The 21,262-nt window shown below is 42.1% G+C and overlaps 3 protein-coding genes across 16 annotated transcripts in view; 1 reads left to right on the top strand and 2 right to left on the bottom strand.

The window, feature by feature from the left end:
• Positions 1-269: 269 nt before the first annotated feature.
• Positions 270-1,475, top strand: neurog3 (neurogenin 3). The gene has a single exon (XM_047603569.1). The coding sequence runs from the start codon at positions 270-272 to the stop codon at positions 921-923; it is 654 nt and encodes a 217-aa protein (XP_047459525.1). The 3' UTR covers positions 924-1,475.
• On the bottom strand, positions 1,291-8,003 carry pdlim1 (PDZ and LIM domain 1 (elfin)). The gene is made up of 7 exons (XM_047603760.1): positions 7,745-8,003; positions 6,190-6,341; positions 5,686-5,770; positions 4,547-4,731; positions 3,131-3,276; positions 2,679-2,796; positions 1,291-1,932 (listed from the first exon to the last, which is right to left on the bottom strand). The coding sequence occupies exons 1-7, from the start codon at positions 7,835-7,837 to the stop codon at positions 1,746-1,748; spliced, it is 966 nt and encodes a 321-aa protein (XP_047459716.1). The 5' UTR covers positions 7,838-8,003; the 3' UTR covers positions 1,291-1,745.
• Positions 8,004-10,788: 2,785 nt separating this feature from the next.
• LOC125018435 (sorbin and SH3 domain-containing protein 1) overlaps positions 10,789-21,262 on the bottom strand; it is a 40,525-nt gene continuing 30,051 nt past the window's right edge. For 8 of the 14 annotated variants that reach the window (XM_047602326.1, XM_047602316.1, XM_047602318.1 and 5 more), the window contains 11 exons: positions 20,205-20,269; positions 19,865-20,035; positions 19,301-19,347; positions 18,635-18,749; positions 18,364-18,489; positions 18,079-18,273; positions 17,400-17,921; positions 16,710-16,805; positions 14,425-14,612; positions 14,198-14,304; positions 10,789-13,998 (listed from right to left, as the gene is read on the bottom strand). In XM_047602326.1, the coding sequence (XP_047458282.1) occupies positions 13,931-13,998; positions 14,198-14,304; positions 14,425-14,612; positions 16,710-16,805; positions 17,400-17,921; positions 18,079-18,273; positions 18,364-18,489; positions 18,635-18,749; positions 19,301-19,347; positions 19,865-20,035; positions 20,205-20,269 (1,700 nt within the window). In that variant the 3' untranslated portion in view covers positions 10,789-13,930. Of the gene's footprint in view, positions 13,999-14,197; positions 14,305-14,424; positions 14,613-16,709; positions 16,806-17,399; positions 17,922-18,078; positions 18,274-18,363; positions 18,490-18,634; positions 18,750-19,300; positions 19,348-19,834; positions 20,036-20,204; positions 20,270-21,262 lie in introns of all 14 variants that reach the window. The other 6 variants (XM_047602324.1, XM_047602329.1, XM_047602317.1 and 3 more) reach the window with 5 other exon arrangements.

Here is a 21,262-nt window from a genome sequence, read left to right as displayed (position 1 = left end):
GCAAATACATCCATCCTGCTCAGGGTTTTTATCAGTTATTTGATGTTTTCCACATAGAATGAGGATAATGGTGTTGCAAATAATCTAGTACAAACAACCTCAGCTGCGATAATGGAAATCACACGTGGCACAGCAATGATTGATTTACGTTTAAATATATCATTTGAATGTTTTATTGCAAAATCTTCTGGAGCGCCCTGTGCAGCTATGCATCAGCTTTGTTTTTCAACTTGATGGATAAAGCTTTTTATTTCTTTCATGTGTGCAGGATGTCTCCAAAAGTAAGATGCGCTCTCGATGACCTGCGCGCGTCCAGGGATGCCGTGATGCTCAGCAGGTTTTCACCAACTCTCCCCAACACGCGCAAAGAAGTTGGCGGCACTTCAGGAGACTCCGGTGACCATCAAAAACTACAGACTGTCGCTGGAGGGGAGGTGTCCTCCGACAGGCGACACGAGCAGCCTGGGCAGCGGGGCAGACGCAGAATGAAGGCGAACGACAGAGAGCGCCACAGGATGCACAACCTGAACTCCGCGCTGGACGTGCTCCGGAGCATCCTGCCAGCGCTGCCCGAAGACGCGAAGCTGACCAAGATAGAAACTCTGCGCTTCGCCCGCAACTACATCTGGGCTCTGAGCGAGACTCTGCGCATGGCCGACCAACACGGACACGCGCAGGACTTCCTGCCCTTGGGATCTGATCTGAGCAGCCCTGCCAGCGTCTCATCAGCCGGGTGGGACTCAGCTTCATCTGCAGAGTGTGGCTACGGGACATTTGACGATTTTGGCTCAGGAAACTCTTCCACGTCTGTTGATGAGATGAGCTGTAAGATCTTCAACAGAGATGAATCCACTGCCACTATCCCCGTCACCTTTTATTTCACGTCACTACGTGGAGAACATAGAAATGCTTGGCACTATTGACTTTTCGAGAGGTACAAACATTTAGTTTGACTCCACCATAGCAAAAAAAAAGCCACATTGAAAAAGTTGCACTTGTGATGTCACACTCGCCAGTCACTGCACACCCACAGTGACGTCACCAATTAAGACATTAAATAGGCTCGCGCCCATAGAGGAGCATTAGAGCATTTATTCTTTGAAAGCACTTAGACCGAGGTTGAAAAGAAGCTGCTGAAAATCTAATTTTCAGAAGAACTTTTCAAAGTCTCAACTATAATTCAAGGCAACTTCTTTGTGTTACAAAGTACTTTAATGACCACGTTGCACCCCTGTTAACCCACAGTCAATCACAATCACAGACACCACAATCAACAATCTATGAACAAAATTGGTTTAAAATATTTATTTGACAATGATATTCAAAAGTGTTTTGGAGCAATTTCATTGTATAAAACTATGTATTTATTTAATAAAAACTGTAGAAAACATGGAGCTTTTTTTCCAGGGATAATAATGACTCTGGTTTTGTTTCAGTGGTTCAAAAAAAACAAAAACAAAATGAACAAAGACCAACATGAACTGTGATTCAAATACAAATTATGTTTAGGGAGAGAAAAACAAATGAATGTCATCAATTTTTCTGTTAAAGGCCAAAAATAATGTGCAAATCAACATTTTCGAACATGTAGTTCCTTACTGTCCTGTCTACTAGCAGTGACCGCGCTGAAGTGTAACGTCAGAACATGTCTTAGTCGTAGGAGTAGCATGAGCTAAATGTCATCATGTCTTGGATTGCGTCGCTGTGTCCTACAGCGGTCCCAGGTTTAAGCTCAGAGAGCAGCTCTACTTGGGGAAGACGGTGACCACGTCGTAGCCCTCGGGTGGGGTCACCCGCTCGCGCGCGTGCTTCTCGCAGTAAATCTGGTCCTCCACAAAGAAATGTCCCTTCTGTTTTAGGTTGACCTCGCAGTCTGTGCAGGTGTAGCACTCAGGGTGGCGGAACTTGTCCCTCAGCTTCACCACCATCCCCCTGAAGAGAAAAAATATGAGGATCACATTAGACTTGATAAACAAAGCGTTCAATTTTTCATCCAGACAGTAACTCATGAACTGGATTTGCACATTCAGAGCCTGTGAAAGTAATGTTATGGGTGAAAATCCCTTACTAAAAGGTCCCCAGTTCATTCTGAGGTGCTGTATATGGCTGAGGTCAGATTATTTCTTATTGGATCTGGCTTTGTGCATGGAGGAGGCAGTGTCATGCTATACTGTGTTGCGTCATATACAGCATCTCACATTTTAAATCTCCTACAGAGCTTTAGGATGCACAATTAACCTCCAAGTCATTAAGTGGAAATAAATTACATAATATCGGTTTCAAGTATCAATGTACATATGGTAAATTTAAGGCAAAATAACTAATTAAAAAGAATTAATTGCAAAAAAAAGAACTCCAGGAAAAAAAATGTTCATCTTGTGTCTTTTACTAGATTCAGCCACAAGGTGGCGACACTCTCCAAACAGAGACATCCCAGCACTCTCTTTGGTTGAGTCACAACATTTCACCACATCCTGGCAGTTTCTCAAATGTTTTAAAAATAAATAAATAAAAAAATGAAGAAAAGTGAAATTAAGGTACAGATGAAGACACTTGAGCGTCAGTGGCGAAGGTGTGGACTCAGATGAAGCCGTAATCGACTCTGTTCTGTCTGACCTACTTCTTATGTGCAGTGTGCAACACCAGAATCACAAAAAAAAAAAAAAAAAAAAACTTACACAATCCCAGATCCACATTTGTCACAAATTGGTAACTTCTCCGTGTTCCCCACTGACGATCCGATCTTTGTTGTCGGTGCCTTCACGCTCCTGAAGCCCGATGGCTTGTCTGGGTCACCTATGAATGTCATATTGAAACATTTACGTTTTTGAGGAACAACAATCAGCTGCAACATTAAAAACGGCCTATTCTTATAGCTTCTTGAGCCTCCAAAGGAACAGGGAATGTGAGGACGCTTTCAGGGGGAGTATTTGGGTCCTGTGGGTCATGTTTTTGAGTTGTTGCTGAGTTCTTTGAGTTGAGTTTTTTGTCTATTATCAGGGAGTGTCACTGCGATGGGGTGCGGCCAGTGTCTCGTCTGCAACAGCGTTGGTGTTTATGTCTCGGCCGATCGGTTTATTGTCAAAATAAAACTCCCACAGTGGGTTAAATAATAGCCAGTATCCGTTACCTGTCTCGAGAATCTCCTGAAGCACCTTGAATGACGCCGACTGTCGAGGAGGCTCATCAGACTCTTGGTTCTCCTGCAGCATCTTGTAGACCTCAGAATTTGCTACAGGCGCCCGCTTGCCTGGTTTCGATGGATCTGATGGAGCTCTACAAAGAGAAGTGTGTACACGTCAGTATGTCAGCACGCTGGGCGCGTAGCATTGTCGAGAAGCAGACACCTTGTCTTCTCATTGTCCCTGATGTTGGTACAAAAGAGTAGTCGGCATTAAAACCCACAAAGTTATTCAACCTTTTATGTCAAGAATAACACATCTATTTCAAACTAAACACACAAAATATTATGTTGTATTATGCTGCATTAAGAATCCAATTTCAAATGTTCCAGATCTTTGACCAAATACCGATTTCAATCAAAGGTTTTGACCTAAAACATCAACAGTGGAGCAAGTAAGCAAGTAGACACATTTATAGGCTCAGACACACTGGACTTTACAAATTACAGAGAAACATCTGGAGAAGACAAACGCAGAACACCTGCTGCGTAAAACGTGCAATTGCAGTTGGTGTTTAACAGAAAATTTTGTTTTTATGGTAAAGAATCTGTGTCATGTGCTCACACGGTGCTAAAAAACCTTGAAAACCGAGGATGGATCAAAATATGAATTGAGAATATATTTCATGCATGCCTACTGAGACGTTTGCGTTTGTAATATTTCAGATAAAACACCGTCCAAACTAGATTTCGAAAAAAGTTGCACTTTGTACGTGTTTTGCAAATGAGCTGTAACTCTTGTGAAGTCTTTGCTCACTGTATCCCACCATTCTCTTAAATTCTCATCACGCAAGACTTCACTTAGAGGAAGATGAACTTCACACGAACCCCTGAGTCACCAGGGGGAATTGTGAAAACAGTGTTTCTGTTGCACTTTTGCGATAAACTTTTATATCGATACGCCTGAAAAACCACCTCACGTTGTTGTTTTAGCTTTAGATATTTGAGAGGTTTCTTGAAATGCATTTAGGTTTTGCGCATTTCTCGGTGGAAAGGAAACGCAGCAATAGACTGAGAATAATTAGTTTTTCTGGAGGAAGCGCTATCGGTGACTCATTGACGCTTTTGTCTTTGTGGTCAATCTTGACTTATGTGTGTTGGAGAAATTCGTTACACTGTGACTGGCGCCCAGCCCATGTTTCTTAAGGAGGTGTTTCATTGAACACATCATGAGGGTCAGACCTTTGATTCATTGTTCATGATGTGAGATTATCTTACTCAGATTTACATGGACTTTATTCTTCCTCTACTACTCCCACTCCTGCAGACACACAGGTTTCTTTTTTGAACTGGCAACGGTGTTGTTTTGTCTTATTTGTAACTAATTGACAATAATAATAATAAAAAAAAAAAATCGTGACTAACGTGTTGCTGGGCTCATTAGCTGTAACCGTGGTTTTTACGTCGTCCACGGCCGAGTTGAAGTCCTTGATGTTCTCCGAGGAGTACAGACCAGAGGGGTTGTTGTACTGGTTGGTGACGACTTTGGAGCCAAACCCAGTGAAAGGCAGGGCGCTCCTGTTGTGGGTGGAGCCGATGTGTTTCACCTCCTGTATAAACCAAACAGAACATTTCAGTTAAAGTTGAGATTTTCAGTTAAAGTTGGACGTCGGAGAAATTAAATCATGCACAAAACAGGCAACGGACAGCACGGGGGTTTTAACTAAAAAAGAGCTCTCGGGAACGACGTTTGGAAACTCTGTTCAGCTGAAAACGCCAACACAGTAGTTAAAGTGGCGCTTCTAGTTTGGTACAGAGTCACACATCATTTAGCAGGATCATGTCTGACCAGGGATCCTGCCTTAATTACACCTAGCCAGCTAACAGGCTATAAAGGCAAACACGTCATTACGCTGGCATGCCATCAAAGTGGGCACATAAATACCACCAAATCTAGCTCATGCTTCAGCAGCGGGAGCACGGAAATGCCTCCAAATATAGCCCCGAGCATCCTGACCTCTGAATTGTAGAATATCAAGCCAGTCAAAACGTCCGGCATGCGTCCGCGTTACAACAGCTTTAAAGTCTAAACAAATAATAGTAAAAAAAAAAAATAAAAAAACTGAAGTGAAGACAAGGTGATAAACACCACACAAGTGCTCCAAACGTGTGTTATTAGGTGTGTGAGAAAAACGCACAACATTTGCGATCTGTGAAACACACGCAGACACACAGACAGGGCCTGGTTTCCTACATGAATTCACACTTTGGCCTCAACTTTCCACCCCGGGCAGGAACTGAGGCTTGCGTCAGAGCTTGGCTGATAAACTACCGTCTCCTAGGAAACCTCCTGTTGGGAAGTAAACAATGACTTCATCATTGGCAGTAAGAAAAGAAAAAAAAAAAAAGCCCACAATCCTTTGCAGTCACAATGACAGACAAATGTTGACTCTTGGAGCAGACGCTGCGTGGCTACCTGCACATTTGACTTCCCCCACCGAATGATAGAGTGGATTTTAAAAGGCCTACATCCGGCACCGATGTCGACACACGCGCATACACACCCGTGGCTCTGATGCAAGATTCATCTTGTACGGATGCGCCTTCCCTTCCTCGGACGAAAGCGGCGACCACAGTTTGGTTTCTGACCTGAGGAGCGAGAGGAAGGAAAAAAGAAAGAGCTTGAAGTGGATTGCGAGACAACAGCCCTATTTCTAGATATGCAGCTGCACACAATCAGGGCGTGCGTCTTTGAATGCAACGCAGCCTGTATGTTCTTGTGCCCGTTTAACCCCACCCTTCACTCGATCGCTCATTCATTGTCTTTTAAGGCAAACGGACGCACTCACATCCGTCTGTTACCTAAAGAAACATATGATTCAACGCGGCGACAGAGAAACGCAGTGTCCGTGCATTTCACAGACTTTGGTTAAGACAAAAGGATGAATGAACACGCCGTCATGCACTGAACACCTGGATTGCGGCTGAGCTGTCTCGCATTACTCACGGGTTTGTTCAGGGCCCCCGTGGCTACGCAGAGCAGACCGGCGCATGTCGCTACAGCTTACCTGTCGATGGAGAGAACCATTTCCTCTATGCACCCCTTGATCTTGTTCTGGGCCTCCAGGTGGGTCATGTTGTCCGTCGGCTCCCCATCGATGGCCAAGATTATGTCTCCCATGCACAGGTTGACTTGGGCTGCTTTGCTCCCTGGGTTCACCTACAACCAAGAGGGCGGAGTCGTTAGGGGAAACGTTTTTGTACTTTCTAGGTTTTTTTTGATTTGTCTTTTCAATCCAGTTTAGTTTCGCCAACAATGTGGACAAAACGTACTAACAATAAAACAATTTTTCGAAGTATTGTTTCACTTAGTTCTTATGTTTTTACTATTTCAAGTGCTTTCAAGTTTTTCCAACTTGCAACACAGGACACATAAATCAAATATGTATAATCATTTATTCTTTCTTTAATTTGTCGTTCTTGTGCAATACGAAACAATGAAATACTGTTTCGTAAGAATAAAAAAAACGCTTAAAAGAGAACAGTGGGATAATTAACATTAAAATTTGTCAGTTAAATACGTATGACGGGGACAGACAGCCAGCCAATTATTAATATGCATTCAACAGCCTGACTGCAGGTGGAAAGAAGACGTTTCTTAGTCGTGAAGTCTTAGAGATATGGGAAAGTGACATAACTGGACAATAGTTTTCAGTTCCACTCTCAAGGCTTCGTTCCTTAAACTTGTGACCTTGTTCAACCCCAAACACACACCCACATTTATTTGTTTACAGTAAACAGAGGTAGGGCCACTCGCAGGGAGAGAGTCTGTTTCCAGGCAGGACAGAGCTGGAGGTCAATCAAGATAAAAAAGGACCTGAACCCCTGAGACTGGCACAGTCCAGGAATTCCTAATCACTTTTCCGTGGGTGGAGTGGAGCCATAGGATTTACAGCATTTACAGCGGGGGCTGAAGCCTCCACTCGGGGCACAGTACACACGAAGAGCGTCACATTTAGCTCCTCTACCCTGAAAGATGCTCCATAAAAGCTCCATCGTTTCATGATTGAAAATAACAATGTAAGAACAATGAGGCGTTCACGGACATCTCGGTGATGCCAAGACGATAAACGGTTTAGATTTTCACAACACGTACCACGCTTAAATTTTGATATTAATAGATGTTAAGTGAGAAATGAGAGCTTTAGTTTACAAACGATTCAGTTAAACCACATGTTATTTGTCTTTTCTCTTTCCTTTAAGCAATAAGACGTTAAAAAAAATAACGGCTAACGTCACATTAGCTTACATGTCTCATAAAACGACCACGTTGAATTGGGCTCGACGTAAAAACACCAGCTCAAAGTGTTTTTTTTTTTTTTAATTATCTCAAACGTGTTCTACAATTAAAATAAAGCCTTTATTTGTTGGCTAATGCTATCTAAAGCCCTGGCCTCATGTTAACTCTTCGGCTAACTCGGGTTTTCTAACAGTAACGAGGAAACAATGAGAGTAAGAGCTTTGTCTGGACCAGCCCAGGTGTGGTAGTGTTGGTGGTTGTGGCGGTGGCGGTTTCAGTGTCTTAACAATACAACGTGTAACTATATTTAAAGGATTACTTACCCTGGAGATAGCCAGCGGCTGCTCGAAGTCCTTTCCTCCGACCAGCCTGAACCCCCAGGGTCCCGGACCCTGCATGACCACCCGGAGAGGCATAACGTGGATGAAAAGTAGGAAAAAAAAAAGTGCCGTGTCGCTTAAAAAAAGAATAAAGAAAGATCTGCCTCAGAGCTCTGGCTTCAGACTTCCTCCTCCTTGTGACATGTGCCGAAATCGATGATCAAAAAGTTTGAGGCTGACTACAGCATTTAGAGGAGGGGGAGGACCCGCAGGTTACAGCTGGACGAATAGGTTTTGAAGTTTCCTCTCTGATAAAGTGACGACCGGAAAGGATCGTGTAAAAGAGAGATGGGTCACTCCAAGTTATTTTCTAAAAAAAAAAAAAAAAAAAAGAGAGACTATAGTATGTCAAAGTGACGACATGGTGGTTTTATGTAACTAGAAAGAAACAGAAACAGAAAATCAAAAGCATTTCAGTTAACTTACACAAAAATGACAACACAACAAAACATGACGAGACACTTGATTCTCGCTGCTGTGTCACAAAGCTACCATTTGGTTTCAAAATAAAGAAAATAAAATGCATTTAAATGACAACATGAAGAAGGAACAATGGGTGAAAAACAAACTTTAAGATATGAAGATCAATAAAGATAGGCAGAGCTGCCTAAGAGACAACATCATTCAGTTATTTGTGTCTCCTCTTTGAAGATGTTTAAACCACATACCTTCTTCTATTGTTTTGTCTTCTTATCACAGACAAACCTTCGAAAAATGTTTTTTTCAAGTCTTATTTTTAGAAATGCTGCGACGACAAAGTCTGGGCTTTAGACACGCCTGTACACATGTGCATTCATTTACAGAGACCTTTCAAAGTTTCAAGTATGACACTGTTAAAACCCAAACTAATACTTAACAAAATTGATCTGAACTAAAGACAAATATTAACAAAAGGCCAAACAAAAGCAACATTCAACTGATTGTATTGTGTGAGTAGTTATGGGCTAAAATAATCCCTTCTCTGGGCCATAAAACAAAATAGTCTCATTGGTGAACCCCAGTGTAGCACCTCCACCGTACAGCAGCTCAACATGTGCCTTAATTTTAAATGTTATATTCTTATCTCTAATAATAATAATAATAATAATATAATAATAATAATGTTGTGGGTGGATGTCTGAGATAAATTTGAACTAGGGTTGTCCCAATATTAGATTTTCACTTTGCAATTACTGTGGACAAAAAAATTTGTATTATCACAAAAATGTAAATATTAATGACAAAATCCAGGAAATGAATCTTTAACTGTGGTTTTCTCTCTTTTGGGAGATGAATTAAAATAACTGTACCTACATACAAAATAAAAATGATAAACAGAGGATCCACAAGGTGCAACATCTAAAATAACCACGATATTAACTGAAACTATCATATGCACATTCTTAACATGATATTGAAATTTTAATATTTTTTTAAAACTAGCATGATATTTGCCTTTAAGTTTTTTTATGAGTCACATTTCTTCATAAAATTGTACAGCAACTTCAATATATTTATTGAAGGGTGTGCGACGACCACACGTCACTTTCCACCTAACACGAGCAGAGTGGTACCTCTTCGCTTTTCGCCCCTCTCTGATGAGCTCCGCTGTTTGTTTTAGGGGATATCGGCCTGCCGTTACGTCACCTTGTTTTATGCACGCTTACCATTTATGGAAGAGCTAAATCCCAGGATGTGGAATGTGCCGCTCCCAAAGAGTGAATTCCTGCCAGAGGATCTCTGCTGGAAGTGGAGAGAGGAGGAGAAAAAAAAAAAAAGGCCTTGGGCAAACTGAGTGCATGAAACACGTTCGTTCTTGCGGACTCAGAGTGCACCTTCCAGGACACTTCAAGTACCAGCAGAGTAGCTTGTTTTAAAGTGGAAAGTGTGTGTACACTATGTTATTAACAATGTATAACATCAGCTAAAGTGGTGACTGACTATCTAGGCTGCAGAAACACATCTGGTTGACATCCTCACGAGCAGCCGTGAGCATTTATGGGAAAATAAAAGAGGTCAGATGAGTTGTCTCGTCGCATTTATTAATATTATGAGCATTGTTTTCCGTAACGGTCTAGGCTGGGTGTAGCCTAAACAATGTGCTGTAACAGATCATCAGATAGCACTAACCCAGACAAACAGCTCCACCTTTGGCTTTCCTCACAGAAAAAAAGATGGAAAGCTCTATAAACACCAGTTCTGCCTTAGATCTTTGTACGTACCACTCATTAGGCCACTTTTTGCAACCACTTTTTGTGATAATATGATTTTAAATAAGTAATTATATACGATAACTTAAATATGATCATAAATCTACCTAAATTTACCTTCATTTCATAGTGTAAGCCCCTTCAGAGCGTCCTTATCCAATCCACTCATTAATATTAATTTAATTCAAGTAATTAAGTAATATTTTTTTAGGGCTTGAAACTGCAACTATTTTAGCCACACATGTAATCTGTGTGACTTCAAATTATTTGAGAGCAAACAATTACTGTGATGATCAGTTATAAAAAGTCACTGTTGGAACTTGTGTTTGTTGTTGCAATGTGTTTAAAACAGACTAAAATGATAACAAATAATAAATTCTCTTAAAGTCTTTGTGAGCTGTTTGTGAAATTTTGTGCTCACGCGCTTCGTTCGCTCACATCCTGGGGGCTGAGCCTCCCCTGCCCTTAAAAACCTAGTGACGCCCCTGGATCACAGCAATATTTTCCCAGAAGATTTTCTAAACTGATGAAGGAATAGTGCAGGAATATCCCACGTCTTTTTAGTGACAGGTCAAACCACTTTTCAGCCCGAAAGTACGCGACACTACATGAAAGCTGGTGCAGTTCCCACACCCTTTCTCCCACTTGGATTGTGACTACCCTCAAATTAAAGCTGTCAGTCTGCACTTTAAATACCATATATTCATCATTTTAACACTGGTATGTTTTTGGTGAAATGTACAAAAAAATAAAATAAAAATCGTATTTGCCAGAAATCAAACCAGGTGTCACACCGAGTGGTTTAAATGGTTTATTAAATATTGCATAATACCGAAGTCACAGCAGTGTATAGTATCTTTATTTTAATATTGTCAATGTAACAGCACTGCAAATTGAAGCAAACAAACCAAACCTGTTGCAGGTTGTGCGTCTTATCAAACTAGTCCATTCTTATGATTATTAATCATTATTGTTGAAGCACTGTGTCACACTTTTAGGTACTGGTACAGTAACAGACAGGTTCTTTAGTACATGTTCTCCCTGTGGCGGAGACTAGGACTAACGGGAAAAACCATGAGTACGTTAAATATTGTCATGGAGGCATTTTCAGTGATGCTCCAAAAACAAACAAACAAAAAAAAAACAGTGAAATGAGGCACAATTCTGCGTCTAACATAAGGCATTATGATCCTCACAAATGGCAATGCGTCAAACTCCCTGTGCTCAGTAACGCTCCACTCTGTGCTTTCCTTCAGGCAAATAAACTGCAGCGAGTGACCGAGAGCTCGATGCGACGCCCTCATCCTCGCAGTATTTTTTATTTTTTTTTATTTTATTTTACATATTTACAATCCTTCTTGTGCCGATAGTTTTTTTTTTTCCATTTTATTTATTTTTTTTTACATATCGCCTGCACCACATTCATATATTCATACATTCATACATCCTGCGATGCTTTTATGAAGAAAAAAACGATTGATTTGACTGATTATTAGCCCTCCATGTTGTCGAAACGGAGCGAATTCCTTCAAAACAGACTCAATCAGCACATTCACGAGGTGGAACAACAAAATTATTTAGCCAGCAGTGGAGGAGGTGGGAAAAAAAAAAACAAAAACAAGCTTTTGCGGTGAAACAAAATACATGAACATTATATCAGTGCCACACAGACAAACCCACAACGCGGTGTAGTTATCATAGCTATGTGTTTTATCTTGCTGAGAAAATACTCCTGTTGGCGAGTCAGTCGTGATCCGCGCAAGATAAGATAAACCTGATTTAACAGCGAGCGTCAGACGGGATGAAACACTGACTGGGTTAAAAAAAATGACCAAACTTCATGTATCACTTACAGCTTCCAACGAATTAAGTCCATGTTCATCATCACTGCACAGAACAGATGTAGCGTTCAGGTGCAAAAAAAAAAAAAAACAAGAACAATCTAGATCTAGAGTCTTAGTGTCTTCTATATTTCACATTATGCTTCTGATTTGGTGTTTTCAGGGAGTTGTGTGGAGCTACGCTTAAAGGTGATAGTCTGGTTTGATTAGAGCTGCAGGGAAGTGACGATGATGCTCACTGCCTCCCTGGTAAAAACTAAACTCATTTTATAACTTTTCTTTGAGCGTTTCTTCTACAAACTACACCGGCCTGCGCCGAACAGGTCATAACAAGCGCTAAGGATTATTTGACATCTCTGCTACACTTCAGAAACCGATGACAACGAGGAATTTGACGAAAAAGGGGGAGAAACAAAAAAAAAAAAAAAAGAAAACAACCGTTAGCGTCTTTGTGTGTGTGTGTTGAGGAGATATTTTGACACGTGGTGCCTGTTACAGGATCTGATGCAGCGGGAGATGTGGGAGCTCTGTGCTGGCAGGAAGACGCCTCCGATGCTTTGATAGCAGGATTCGCGGCGAGCCCTGCCAACGCGCCTCCGCCTTTCTCCCGAGAGGAAGGTGCAAATGTCGAGGAAGATAGTGTTTCATGCTCCGGTCTGATTTGTCCGTCTCTTATCGGTTTCTGTTTTTTGACATGCGGAGCTAACGTTGACCTTGTAGATGTAGTCATTACATATGAAAATATGTAGCCGTATTTGAAAGGCCTCTTAAAAGTTTTCTACATTTCTATTTACACATACAATCTTGTCAGTAAGGGCGCGGTTAAAATCTCAATATGCTTTTTTCAAAAATCAGTGTATGATTATATTCTAAGACACCTCGCCGGCTTTTCATTTAAAACATTACATTATATAGCTTTTGGTCACCGCCGATTAATCTGCTGCTCTCTTATTTAGGTGGAATTTCCCCAAATGACCAAACAGGAAGTTAAGTGCTACCACGCCTGTGCTATGGTTGCGCTGAAGCCAGGCGTCTGCCACCGGCTACCTTAAAGGCGATCGGCCGACACAGTTTACGTCTGTGTCAGCGGAAGAGGAGGAGGTATAAAAAAAAAGGACAAATGTAAGATGTGCATATACACACTTTGTGACATGCAACACAGTTCAAGTGTTTCGTGATTGTGTTTTCTGTGCAAACTGAGAGAAAGAGAGAAGCTAACACTGTCGTGTTTCTACTCATGCACTAAATGACTCTGAGGATGAAGGCAAATACTGAACCGGTACGTAACACGTTTTGAGTCATGAATGCTTTGACGTTCTTCAAAAAAGCAGCCAATACTGACTTAATGAGGATTCAGAATATTAAAAAACGAAAGAATACTTCAAACCAGTTCCTATGCTTTTTTCTTTTCCTTTTTTACATAAGGCTTAAATATTTAAACTTAAGAAGAGGACATTGGTTTTAAGCACTTTTCTGTAAATTTGACAAGTCGACGCAAACTCTGAAGGATTCGTTTCAGATGCAAAATCAATAGGAATTTCATGTTTTATGTTTTTTTCTCATAAGATGCATGGTTCACTTCTCCAATCGCCTCCTGAAAGGTAGCTCATGACTAGCACCTCCAATCCCAACACCCGCATATAAATACATTCTGCCTCCTTCAATGTCCAGTTACTAATAATAAGACCTACTCTTTGTTCCATCCACTGCTCTGCTGCCGGCCTCTGGACCCGAGGTGCTACGTATGTAAACACTCAGTTGTGCTGTAAGGTTACACGGACAAATGTGGAAGCTATTATTTGTACAACCGAAAGCTAAATTGTGGGACACTTGTGCACGGAGACATTCCACGTGTGTGTAGACGGGACGAATTCTGTCGAGAAGCGTGTGAAAAAAGGTGGTGGTACGCTGTAGTGAGGCCCGGGCAGCGAGCCGCCTCTGTCTGCGCCTCGTGCAGTCTGACATACCTCAGTCCGTTCTGATCACTTTCCCAGACAAAAAGCAAGTTCGCCTGGCTTTTAAGGACTATTCTAACCAACAGCCATGCGCGGTAGTAATGACTTCCCAAGCTCGACAGGCGACCGTGTGTTACGTATCTTTTACAGTTTCACCTCCTTCACGTAATTCCCAGGGAAAGTCCCAAACAGTTTTGTCCTCTTTGATGTACCTGTAGAGAGGAAGAAAGACAAAAAAAATGATCAGGCAAAGGAAGGGGACACTAATAAGACTCTGTATTTATTTCCTATATAGTGAGACCGTGAAGGAGCCCTGCACATTTTAATGCATTCATCACATTGCTGTCGTTCTCTATGAAGCCTTGAAGGCGTAACTTCATCTCTCAGGAATCCGTTTCTGATGGCACATACCAACGAACCAGCCGTCATCGCACTTCTCCATGACGCTGACGAGGTCTCCCTCCTGCAGCTCCAGCTCGTCGTCATTCTGTGGCACATAACTGTACAGGGCCTGGAAACTGAGTGGAAATGGGAGAGAGAGCAAGTCAGCGGGGTGGGGTCACATTAAAAGAAAGAAAGACAGAAAGAAAGAAGGAAAAAAAATGTCTGAAAGAGAAACTGAAACAGATCTCGCTCACATTCCACAGCTGAGACGGCTCGGCTCCGGGCTGCTGCTGTGGGACAGGGGTTGCTGGGAAATGATGAGAGATTGTTTACTGGGGTGGGGGAGCAGTCTATGGACAGAGTCATTATGGTGGTGGGACAGGGTGCTGCAGTACCTCACCGAGGTCTCAGCTATATTCAAGATCTCATTACACACTGCCTCCTAGTTGTAGTAGTAGTAGTGGTAGTAGCAGAAGTAGTAGTGGTGGTGGTAGACAGACAGTGGGCCCAGAAGAGTCCAGGAGGAAGAGGAGGAGGAGGAGGAGGAGGAGGCCAAGGTGAAGTTGAGTTGGGGGGTGAGGAGTTAGAGAGGAAGTGTGAAAGGGGGGGTAGGTAGGAAGGTAGGTCCGGTAAGTAGCGAGGCCAGAAAAGGAAGTGATCCGTTAAAAGCCAGGAGGAAATAGTAGAGGGGGTGTCGGTGGAGCCCGGGAGAAGAGGCATGAAAAGGCAGGACACCAGAGAGGAGGCATGTAGACAGGAAACATGAAATATTAGTTCACTATTAGAGGAAACGCGTCAGTGTGAACGTGCATGTATTAAAAAAAAGGGGGGAGGGGGGCTCACGGGTAGAAACTTAAAGTCCAGCTCAACATTTATTAACCCTCTGGAGTCGACGCGTCGATGCGTCAAAGTCACGTGACCAATTTAGGACGACGTAGCAGCTCTTTGAAGTTTGTAAACAATGTGACGTTTTTTGAGGGGCGGGGCTTAACTTGATGCAACACATCTCAAACACTATAGAAACGTTGGTTAGCATATTGTAGAGAAAATAAATCTGTTTGGAGACATACAACTAACGTTGAGTTACCTAGTGGTTAGCATTAGGATTAATACGTAACAAGAATCCTCTAAATAATGATTAACTTGATGTAATTTCAGTCACGATTTTGTCTAATCAATGACGTTATCTAGGCTGAAACTCATGATGCATTACACATTAACCCGACATGATATGAAATGTGTTGTTGTTGATTGTCTCACTCCAGTCCTTTAAAAGCCAAACCACAGTTGTTTACGAGTGGCAGTGGCTGGTATGTGATAAAACTTCAAGTTAGTGTTTTTATTTTTCAGTTTTAGCACCAAAAAATACAGCAAGACGACATTTTCCTGGTTGAAAGTGACACTGTATTTTGTTTCCAGTTAACATTGTGATGTCACAGTGACGTAGGCCATGAAGGGGTCTATACACGAGTTTTTTTAATGAGTTGTGTTTTAAATGTGTTGATAGGCCAAGTAAAACTAGGCTTATTATAAATAATTTACACTTTTCCATCAACCAATCAGGAAATGATGTGTCAATGGTTGCTAAGGAGCCAAAGAGCCAAAGAGACAGAGGCCAGAGATTTGGGGCTTTTAGATAATATTAAGCTTTAAGCTTTTGAAAGTTACACTTTAGATTTGCATTATAAGTTATAGAAATAGTTTGTTAAACATTTTCCTACTCGGGTTTTAAGGTTTTAGTGTGGCTTTTGAACCAATGCGTTAATACGTTTTGTTAAAATGAAAAAATGACTGAGAGGTTGTGCTGAAAAGAATGAAACCAAACAAGGCAACAATGTAAAACGTTTTTGTTTTTAAGATGAAATAGAAAGGTTAAACCAAAAGTAGTCAAAACCGGCCAATTATACTCTGGACTCCAGAGGGTTAATCAGATTCTTGCTGGGAATTAGATGAGAAAATAATATTAAGATTCACATCTGGATGTTCATTATAACTAGCAGCCTGTAGTTAGCTTATAGCTTAACCTTAGACATTAAAGGAAGATTTAGATTAATATTAATGAGACGATGACTGCTAAACGCAACAGATGAAGCTAATCTTCATTATTTATTCTTATTTTCATTATTTAAAACCTAAAAAGTTATTACATTCATTTATTTAATGACATAATCTAGTAAGTTTTCTAGCAGGTTTTATCTGATTTATATTTAAAACTATTCTAACAACACTGACAAAAAACAAGGCAACACCAAGTCTCTCCAAAAGGCTTTTATAAGATAAAAAGTTTTGGAAAAAGCCGGCTTATTTGTGTCTTTATGCTCAGATAAGCTAAGTGGGTTGAGAATGATATTCTCATTTAACTCTCAGCAAGAAAGAAAATCTTATTATTTCCCCCAAAATGACAGAAAAGTTGTTTAAGTCATATGAAGTAGAACCAGAGAGGACGTAATAGGAGTTAAAAATAAGTCAAATGCATATACATAAATCATACATAATAAAACTACATGTTGTGTTTTTAATAGTGGACCAGCCACCTTACCGCAAAGGAGTTAACATTGTTGTTGTCCTGGATGTCAAACAGCATCACGGGGCTTCTGGAGCTCCGTCCATGATGATCAGCCTCGTTCTTCACAAACTGCAACACAAGACGGATCATCAGCACAAAACGGACACGTCGGAAGTTAACGCGTTATTTTCTTTCGGCGCTGGCGCCGCGTGTTGACCTGGTGTAAACTGGTTCCCAGTCAGCGGACATTTCAAACCACGCAGCAGCTTTTGAAACAGGAGCCAACACGAGATCCCTATAAATACTCGCTAATAAACATGTCACTGGGCTAAATAAACGTCTATCCTCCGGCGGAATCTAGGTAAACACACCTCTGCATGGAACAACAACACCACGCAGCCGTGTGCTGAATTTACTCAAGACCTCGTCTTACCCTCGGAAACCTTTTCACATATGTTAGCGCTCGGACACTGTAAAACCCTTGCGTGTTAGTGGCGCGCACACAACATGCAGCTGGAAGCAAAGTGACCAGATTAATCAAACTAAATTCAACGCTTCTATCACGACGTACACGACAACAGCATTTCAAGTCCGTAAGTTAGTTGCACACAAAAAAAAAAAAAAAAGTCCACTTCAGTGCTTCATCTCTTTTAGGGAATATAAAAGCCTGTGATCCACAGTGAGCCCCGAAACGCAAAACACCACACACCATGCAGAAGATACCTCTGCAGGACAATTTCGCCTTCTGCCCGGGGCTGCGCTGCCCCTGTTCCCCTCTGTGCCTTCCCCCTCCGCCAGCTCCTTCTCCCCCCTCAGCCAGCCCTCCAGCACCGGCCCAGCGCTCGGGCTGTCGCTGCGCGACAGGTACGGGGAGGCGGAGGAGAGCAGGAAGTCCTCCACCTGGGGCGGGGTGAATGTGAGGAAGGGGGTGGCCGAGCTGGGCCGAGGCGGGTAAGGCGGGGGCAGGGGGGAGGCGGACGGGGAGGCCACGGGTGAGATGCCGTACGGGCTGCCGGTGATGGGAGGCACGGGGCTGGCAGAGAAAGGCGGGGGCAGGTACTCGCCGCAGCGGTAGGACACGGTGGGCAGCGGCGGCAGGGGAGGGGTGGGGGCGGCGGGAGGGCTCCCGCCACCCACGGTCAGGGAGATCCACTCGGAGGAGATGGCGTGGACCTCGGGGGACACGGAGCGGCGGGAGGAGCGAGGGAGAGGCAGGGGGGAGGTGGTCAGACGGTTACGATACAGCTTTTTTAGGAAAAGAGGACCAAGAAAGGAGGAGAAGAAAAGAAGGCGGAATGAAACAATTTCACAGAACAAATGAAAAGGTGGGACATGAAGGTGAACACGGAGGGAGACGCCGCAGCAGAACAGCTGATGTGAACAATCCCGGGTTAGTCCTCACCTGAGGAGAAGCGTTGGTGCTGCGCTGTGGCGACTGGCTGACGGGGGGGTCGGGGTACTCCATCGCGTTTTTGACACGGGGTCGTCTGTGCACTTCCACGTAGGTGACGGGGAAGATGCCCTGGCGGTTGGTGCCTGCGATTTTGCCTTCGTACCAGTTCTCATCAACTCTACGAATCAGCGTGATCCTCTCTCCCTGCACACACACACAGGATGAGTTCACTGCTGATAAACATGGTTTTAAGATAAGAGATCAGTTTCTTATGTTATTATTCTGACTCCACACCTTTCTGAAGGACATTTCCACCACCGTGTCCCCGTTGAAGTTGAAGCGCGCCACCGCTTCTCCATATTCCAGTACCTGCACCGCGGCACTTTTCTTTGGCTGCGCTTTCTCTGTCGGAGGCAGGAGCTGCAGCAGGGACACAAAAAAGCAAAAACAACTCATCAAACTGTGTCCAAGGCGAATCCTTAAAATGCCAAAAAATTACAAAAATGCTGTCAAAATATGTGATTATTAACCGTCCTTGAGCACGCAAGGAAAAAAAGCGGCATACCTCGACATAGCTTCGTGGGAAAATACCAACTCGTCCGTGATGCTCGCCTTCATACCAGTTTTGATCAACTTGTCGAATTATATACACAATGTCTCCCTTCTGAAATGGTAGCTCCCTAAAAAACAAACAAAAAAAAGAAACACGTTATAGAGAAACAGTTTACATATACATAAATTAATAAAACTATTTTAGAATATGAAAGTAAATTGTAATCTATTTCCCACTCTAGCAGCGGTTACATTATATTCTCACAAAGTCAGATTTAGAGTCTGCTACCACTTTAACAGATGTTAGTTTCCCTGTTAAATAACTGCATTACTTTCACAGTAATTTATTTTGTTACAATATCACAGTAATTTATTGTAAATGTATTTATTGTAATTTACTGTGACAACATCTATTTCATAGTAATACACTAAGTCACAGTATTATATTGTGAATGTTACAGTAAAACCTTAACATACGGTTATTTATTGTGAAGTGCTAGTTAATATGTTACAGTGTACGTCTACATCTACCTACAAGACACTGTCGGAATTTAAACTGAAATACTTACTATAATAATAATAATATAACACTAATTACTTTTGGTCAGAGACGCTGTACTGGACTGGAATAAACCGTGAGGTGTTAATTGTTTTGTCTTTCCACCACATTTACACTTACTTTAGAGTTTCTGCTCTGAAGTCAAAACGAGCCATGGCTGGAGTTTTCTGTGCAGAAATAAACAGACGTTAAGCTTTAGTATCATTCTGTCAATGAAAGCTTTCCACAAAACAAAACGCTTTTTAATTGAGTGACAACGTCATTGCAGCCACGTCCTCGTGAGTGTGTTGAGATCGTTAAGGTGAAACTTGTTGTGAGCCGTAAATCCACGCTGTCCTGTGCACGTCCTTTCAGTGCCCTCACTGCACATAAATATTCTTGCAATGACAGGAATGGTGTGCTTGTGACTGACTGGGTTACTTGACCTCTGGAGCATGCTCAGATAGAAGCCACAGCGCGTTGTTGACTTTAAGACTGTCCCGCTAGGAGAGCAGCCACACCTTAGTAAACACAACAAGGGTGCAACTGGAGCACTACATGTGGAGCTGATATTGTAAATGTAAGTGGTCGATACAAATTCAAGCGGCCATTTTTTTTTTTTTTTTTGCTCTCACACAAACAGACAAAGCATCTGTCATCGTTCTTCCTGCTTACAGTATGATAAGACGCAGGCCGGCGTTGTACCTCCATGCCTGACTTCCTCTTCTCTGCGTTATCTGTGATGTTGAGCAGGTCTCCGAACCGCTCGTTGGTGATGAACTGGTGGTGTGTCGGGACAATGCTCGTGTGTCGTCTTGACGCCGTGTCAGCTTCTTCCTGTTCCCGCTTGAGCCGCCGCTGCTCCTCCAACATTTTCTGCCGGGAAACCACACTGAACTGTTTGTCCCCTCTAGATATGCTTCTCCTCTGTTCTACTTTCATTATCGAATTCACAGGACATAATCACTGTTATGTGCTTTTTACTTGTTTTTCTTAACTAAGCTGTTAATTTATAAGAATCTGGTTTAAATTAAAAAGAAATTACCTCTTTGTCCCCATGGCGCCTCCTCAACACCTCATCGGGGCTTTCTCCGTGAGCTGGGGACGAGTCTGAAACAGAAACAGAGACGTGACTATGCTGTCGGGCATCTTCTCCACCAACGTCAAGTCAAAAATAATGAAATAAAGACTGGCAACAAAAAAAATCATAAAAATGAAAAAATAAGAATCACGCATGCTTTAAATGAGCACTATAATCTTTACACCACTAAAACAAACACACACACACACAAAAAAATGTAATCCTGCATGCACATTGTAATGAACACAGAATGACCCGATGTGTGTTCATGAAAGAAACAAATGCAGGACAGAAAACATGAAACCTACTCGGCCAAAACAACAAACATGACCTTATGTTTTTTTTTAGTTTCTTTTTTTTTTACTGATGTCGATGGACCAACCAGCATCGTTATTTTATGGACGATTCACTTTACTGACTATTCCTTGATGCCCCAAGTATAGTGTTTTATATATATATAAAAAATAAATAAATAAAAATAAAGTCAAAGCAGGAACCATCCAGTCTGGCTAGAGAATGGAAGATGGCAGATGTCCCAAAAGGCAAACAGAATACCAAAAAGAAAAAAAAAAGGACAATAAAATACATCAATTTGAGAAAGCGTATGCAATGTTTTATCACAATGTCCTGCTTAAACATTACAGATGAAGTCTGGGATGTATTGTTTCTGCACAATACAGGCATTCGCTTGTTAGACAAGGAATGGAAAGGTATTGCCTTGTCGTCGAAGTACTGGTGTAATGCTTATGCAGCGTCTAGCACTTCATGCATACAACTCAAATCTGATGTCTAGGAAATATATACGTTACCAAAAAGCTTCTCCTACAGTCACTGAGGTGTTTTGATGAGATTTGTGGGGCCATATTCATTCACAGTGAAATGGAAGAGCACCAAACAGCACACTCAGAATGGGATGGGAGGGACTCCCTGGCACTTTGTAAACACACCACACAGACTTAGAGATGAGAAAGTGGTGACGCTGCTTTGGTGGAGGGAAAAAAAGGGCACACGATGGTGGAGAT

The sequence above is a fragment of the Mugil cephalus genome, chromosome 13 (assembly GCF_022458985.1).
Source record: "Mugil cephalus isolate CIBA_MC_2020 chromosome 13, CIBA_Mcephalus_1.1, whole genome shotgun sequence".
Classification (NCBI taxonomy): Eukaryota; Metazoa; Chordata; class Actinopteri; order Mugiliformes; family Mugilidae; genus Mugil; species Mugil cephalus.
Note: the sequence above shows the minus strand (reverse complement) of the source record. Positions and strands in the feature narration are given on the sequence as shown.

Excerpts from the sequence above, each read along its gene's own strand:
- neurog3 (XM_047603569.1), top strand. The coding sequence starts at position 270 with ATGTCTCCAAAAGTAAGATGCGCTCTCGATGACCTGCGCGCGTCCAGG.
- pdlim1 (XM_047603760.1), bottom strand. The coding sequence starts at position 7,837 with ATGCCTCTCCGGGTGGTCATGCAGGGTCCGGGACCCTGGGGGTTCAGG. Across the intron at positions 6,342-7,744 it reads AGCCGCTGGCTATCTCCAGG|GTGAACCCAGGGAGCAAAGC; the intron begins GTAAGTAATCCT and ends TCTTGGTTGTAG. Across the intron at positions 4,732-5,685 it reads ATCTTGCATCAGAGCCACGG|GAGGTGAAACACATCGGCTC; the intron begins GTGTGTATGCGC and ends TGGTTTATACAG.